The following is a 5898-nucleotide window of genomic DNA, read 5'->3' as shown; positions in this document are numbered from 1 at the left end:
ATCTAGATTTGGACTGTAATTATCTGAGCTAGTCACTACTTTCAGCCCAAAGATAGTCTTGTTACTTATTGAGTACATAGGGTCGGTTGTACTCATACTACACTCTGCACTTTGAGTGCAAATCCAGGTACTTCTGGCCACAGTGGTTGATAGCTTTCGAGCTTTACCTATTGGAGACTGTTAAGATAGTTGCCTTGGCGTCCGCAAACCTCGGATCTCATTCTTTTCAGTTTATTTGTACTGTTCTATTTTTCTAGATAGTTGTTTTTAGCAGTCAGACTGTGTTGTCATTTAGATGCTCATGTACTCATTGACACCCGAATTTTGGGGGATTTTGTGTTGATTCACGGTATTTTCTTATCAGTTACTTATGAGATTTTCACTATCAAGCTTATTTCCTTATGTTTAAATTTTAAGATGCGTGATTATTTGTGAATTATCGGCTTACCTAGTATTGTGATAGGCGTCGTCACGACATGTTATATTTTGGGTCGTGACAATATATCATTTCATTTCAAAAACACAAAATAATACATGCATAATTCATACGAACATAATTCATTACATATTTTATATCATTACTATTAATTTGAGTACACTTTAATCATTCTTTTATTCTTTGCAATAATTATGAGTATTTGCTAATTATCTTAGAACCTTCCCTCCCTTATTTGATCGAGTCCACATGAACCACATTTTGTGGATCTTGAGGGATGCTTTACACCTCCCCCTCTGGATAACTTGAACTCTTACTCAGAATTTCAACGGTTTTATAGACCATAGTCAAAATGTACATTATATAGTGTGATATAGGTATCCTAGTGTACCTTAAACATTAGGTAGCAACTCTAAACTTTAACTAACCTTGTAGAGTACTATAAGTTGTATATTATTTTGACTTATGCAAAATAGGGTGCAACAACATGGCGACTCTAGACGGGGAGCTCAGTCTAGTGGAGATCAGGCCAGATGCTATGCGTTTCCAGGGAGGACTGAGGTTGTTGCTCCAAATGCATAGATTATAAGTATTATTTCTGTGTGCCACAAGGATCCTTCATATTGTTTGCTGTCAGTTCTACTTATTCATATGTGTCATCATACTTTTCTTCTTCTCTAGATATGCTTCGTTCTTTTATTGATACTCATGTGTATGTGTCTACACCTATTGGTGATTCTATTATGCTGGATAGAGTTTATCGATCCTTTGTGGTCACTCTTTGTGGTTTTGAGATGAGGGTAGACTCTCTATTGTTAGATATGGTGGATTTTGATGTGATCTTAGATATGGATTTGTTATCTCCATACCATGTTATTTTGGATTGTCATGCAAAGACCGTGGCATTTGCTATGTCGGGGTTGCAGAGGTTGGAGTGGAAGGGTTCTCTTGGTCATAATCCTAGTAAAGTGATCTTATTTTTGAAGGCTCAACTGATGATTGAGAAGGGATTGTTGGCATATTCAGCATTTGTCAATGATGTTAGTGTTGATACTCCTACTGTTGATTTAGTTCCAATAGTGAGGAAGTTTTTGGATGTGTTTCCAGCAGACATACCGGGCATGCCATCCGATAGGGATATCGATTTTGACATTGATTTGGCATCGAGCAAGAAGCCTATCTTTATTCCTTCGTATCATATGGCTATAGTGGAGTTGAAGGAATTGAAGGAACAATTACAAGAGTTGCTGGATAAGGGGTTCATAAGGCCTATTGTGTTAACTTGGGGTGAACTAGTGTCATTTGTTAAGAAGAAGGATGGTTCTATGAGAATGTGTATTGACTATAGGCAGCTGAACAAGGTTAACATCAAGACCAAGTATCTATTGCCACACACTGATGACTTATTTGATCAGCTTCATGGAGCTAGGGTGTTCTCAAACATTGACGTGAGATTGGGGTATCACTAGTTGAAGATTAGGGCTTCAGACATCCCGAGGACTGCATTTCAGAGTCGTTGTGGGCATTATGAGTTTTGGTTGATGTCTTTTGGTTTGACTAATTCCCCAGCAACCTTCATGCATTTGATGAACAATGTGTTCCAACCTTACTTGGATCCTTTTGGCATTGTGTTCATTAATGATATCTTGGTGTATTCCCATAGCGCTAAGGAGCACGTGTAACATCTTAGGATTGTGCTTCAGACTTTGAGGGAGAAGAAGTTGTATGCTATGTTTTCCAAGTGTAAGTTCTTGTTGGACTCGATGGCATTCTTGGGTCATGTGGTATCTAGTAATGGCATCAAGGTGGACTTGAAGAAGATTGAGCACCTTCATTATTGACCAATACATTCTACTGTTATAGAGATCAGGAGCTTATTGGGTTTGTTTAGCTACTATTGTCGCCTCGTAGAGGGATTTAATCTATTGTAGCCCCATTGACTAAGTTGACTCAGAAGGGCATTCCGTTTAGGTGGTCAAATTAGTGTGAAGAGAGCTTTCAAAAGCTCAAGACTGCTTTGGCTATAGCTCCAGTATTGGTTTGCCTTCAGGATCGGTGTCATATACAATTTATTATGATGGTTTGCGGGTTGGAATTGGGTGTGTGTTGATGCAGGACGGTAGGGTGATTTCTTACGTATCACGCCAGTTGAAGCCCTGTGAGAAAAACTATCCAGTGCATGATTTAGATTTATTGGCTATTTTACACGCGCTCAAGATTTGGAGGCATTACTTATATGACGTGTCTTGTAAGGTGTATACGGATTATCAGAGTCATTAGCATCTGTTCATGCAAAAGAATTTGAACTTGAGGCATCAGAGGTGGTTAGTGTTATTAAAGGACTATGATATCACTATTCTTTATCATCCGGGAAAGGCTAATATAGTGGCTGGCGCCTAGAGTAGGAAGGCAAAGAGTATGGGGATTTTAGCATTCATTCTAGCCGTGGAGAGGCCTTTAGCTATGGATGTTTAGTCTTTGGTCAACAGATTTGTGAGATTGGATATCTCTGGGCCTTGCAGAGTCCTTGCATGTATTGTTTCACATACATCTTTGTTTGAGCACATTAAGGCTCATCAGTATGATGATCTCCACTTTCTTGTCCTCAAGGACACGGTGCAGTAAGGTAGTGCTAAGGAAGTGACTATTGGTGATGATAGTGTGTTGCAACTTTATGGTCGGATTTGTGTTCCTCATGTGGATGGGTTGAGAGAGTTTATTCTTGAGGAGGCTCATAGTTCACGGTATTTTATTCATACAAGTGCTACGAAGATGTACCTTGATTTGAAGCAACAATACTGGTGGCAGAGGATGAAGAAGGCATTGTTGGATATTTCGCTTAGTGTTTGAATTGTCAGCATGTCAATAATGATCATAAGAGACCTAGTGGTTTGCATAAAAGGATTGAGATGCCAGAGTTGAAGTATGAGCAAATCACCATGGACTTTGTGGTAGGGTTGACATGGACATTGAGGAGATTTGATGTGGCCATTGTGGACACAGTGACTAAGTCTCCACATTTCATTACAGTCATGACTTCTTACACTTCAGAGCAATTGGCTAAGATATACATTAGGGACATTATGTGCTTGCATGGTGTGCATGTGTCTATTATCTCAAATCGCGACACTTAGTGTACTTTACATTTTCGGAGACCGGTACAACGTGAGTTGGCCATGCAGGTTGAGTTGAGAACTGTATTTCACCCTCATACGAACAGCCTGTCCGAGCGGACCATACAGATTTTGGAGGATATCTTGAGATCCCATGTTTTAGATTTTGGACACCAATGGGATCTGTTTCTTTCATTACCGGAGTTTGCATACAATAATCAGTTGAGTACCCAAATGGCTCCATATGAGGCATTATAGGGGAGGCGATGTCTCTCTACGATTGGTTGGTTTGATCCTAGCAAGGCTAGGCTACTGAGCACAAATTATGTTTGTGATTCCTTGTAGAAAGTGAATTTGATTCAGGAACGACTTCGTACAACACAGTCTAGGCAGATGAATTATGCTGACAACAAGTTTCGTGATGTGTCTTTCATGGACGGTGAGAAGGTTTTTCTCTGACTTTCTCCTATGAAGGGTGTGATGAAAATTAGGAAGAAGCACAAGTCCATCCCTCGGTATATTGGTCAATTTGAGGTGTTGGAGAGAGTTGGTGATGTAGCCTATAGACTTGTTTTTCCACCTAGTTTGTCAGGAGTTTACCTTGTGTTTCATATTTCTAGGCTTCGAAAGTACTATAAGCATCAGTCACATGCGTAGGATTTCAGTTCAATGCAGTTGGTGGAGAATTTGGCCTATGAAGAGGAGTTGGTGGCCATTTTGGATAGGCAGGTTCGGAAGTTGAGGTCTAAAGATATTGCATCAGTGAATGTTCAGTAGAGAGGTCAACCGATTGGGGAGGCAACTTGAGAGACTGAGCATGATATACGGAGCATAAATCCTCTTCTTTTCGATATCCCAAGTATGATTCTAAACCCATTCGAGGTTGAATATTTGTTTAAAAGGGGAGAAAATAATGACCCAACCGGTCGTTTTATGTATTTGAGCTCTCTTTCCCTATTTGATGCTTCTTGTATGTGTTTTTGTTATTTTGTGACTTGTGGGGATGGCTGATTTGGTTTCAGGATGGTTTTGGAATGAATTGGAATACTTAGTTCTATGGTTGGAAGATTAAGTTATAAGAGTTGACCAATGTTTGATATTTATGTAAACGACCTCAGATCGGTGTTTTAATTATTCTAATAGGTTTGTATGGTGATTTTGGACTTGGGCGTATGTTCGGAATTGGATTTGGAGGTTCCTAGGGTGTTTTAACGTTTTTTGCTAAAAGTTGGCAATTTGGAGGTTTGGAGAGTTCCTAAGTTTTATCGGGGGTTGAGTTTGATGATATTGGATTCAGATTTTAGTTCTGAAAGTTGGAATAAATTCATTTTTTCATTTGGGACTTGTGTGCAGAGTCTAGATATTATCCGTATTGGTTAGGCTTGAATCAGATATTTGGTTCGAAGTTTGGAATTTAATGAACAAGAGAAGCTTAACATGTGTTTTGGCCGTTGATTCTTGGTTTTAATGTTAGTTATGGTGTTTTGAACATTCAAAAAAAATTTGGATAAGACATTGGGACTGGTTGGTGTGATTGGACGGGGTTCCGAGGGCTCGGGTGTATTTTGGATAGGTTCCGGACTATTTTGATGTTTCTTGGCAGGTCTGGTTCTGGTGTACCGCATATGCGTAGTGTGGTGTGCAAATGAGATGTTGCACCTGTGTGGGAGAAGTCCGCACCTGTGATGGAAGGACTGGGAATGGAAGTCCGCATATGCACAGGGGAGGTTGCTTCTACGTGGTTTGGTCACACGTACGGAGTAGCAGCTACAAGTTGCGTGCGCAGGTGCGGAAGGTCGACACTTTAAGTGAAGCTCGTAGAAGAGAGACTTGGGTCGCAGATGCTACTTCGTAGAAGTGGAAGTTGAACCGCAAATGCGGGATCACTGGGCAAACTATTTTAATCAATGGCTTGTTTTTATTTTGTCATATTTTAATATTGGGAGATCTGATTGGGGCAATTTATGAGACAATTTTCACCCACTTGGATAGGGTAAGTGTTCTAAAATCAAATTTGATTATTATTCGTGATTCTATCATTGATTTTGGCTTTTGGTTGATGAAATCTAAGAGAGAAAATTGGGGGTTTTGCAAGAAATTTTGACGACTGAATATTTAAGATTTGAACCCCAATTGGGGGTCGGACTTCAATAAGACATATATATTTGGACTCGTATTTGAATAGGTAGTCGGGATTTGTGACTTGTTTTGGGTTTCGAGAAGCGGGTGTAGGTTGACTTTTTGTTGATTTTGTGCAATTTGATAAAGATTGGAGTTTTATTACTTGGAATTGATTCCTATAGCCTTGTTTGACGTTAGTGAGTTATTTTTTGGTAGATTTGACCCGCT

General features: G+C 39.6%; 1 protein-coding gene across 1 annotated transcript; it reads left to right on the top strand.

Moving 5' to 3' along the window:
* The first annotated feature begins 923 nt into the window (after window positions 1-923).
* Window positions 924-4326, top strand: LOC138902508 (uncharacterized). The gene is made up of 5 exons (XM_070190383.1): window positions 924-997; window positions 1074-1884; window positions 3295-3540; window positions 3913-3996; window positions 4225-4326. Exons 1-5 carry the CDS (start codon window positions 924-926, stop codon window positions 4324-4326), a joined length of 1317 nt encoding a protein of 438 aa, XP_070046484.1.
* The last annotated feature ends 1572 nt before the right edge of the window (window positions 4327-5898 follow it).

The sequence above is a fragment of the Nicotiana tomentosiformis genome, chromosome 12, assembly GCF_000390325.3.
Source record: "Nicotiana tomentosiformis chromosome 12, ASM39032v3, whole genome shotgun sequence".
NCBI classification, from domain to species: Eukaryota; Viridiplantae; Streptophyta; class Magnoliopsida; order Solanales; family Solanaceae; genus Nicotiana; species Nicotiana tomentosiformis.
The sequence above is the reverse complement of the archived record's forward strand: the minus strand, read 5'-3'. Positions and strand labels throughout refer to the sequence as shown.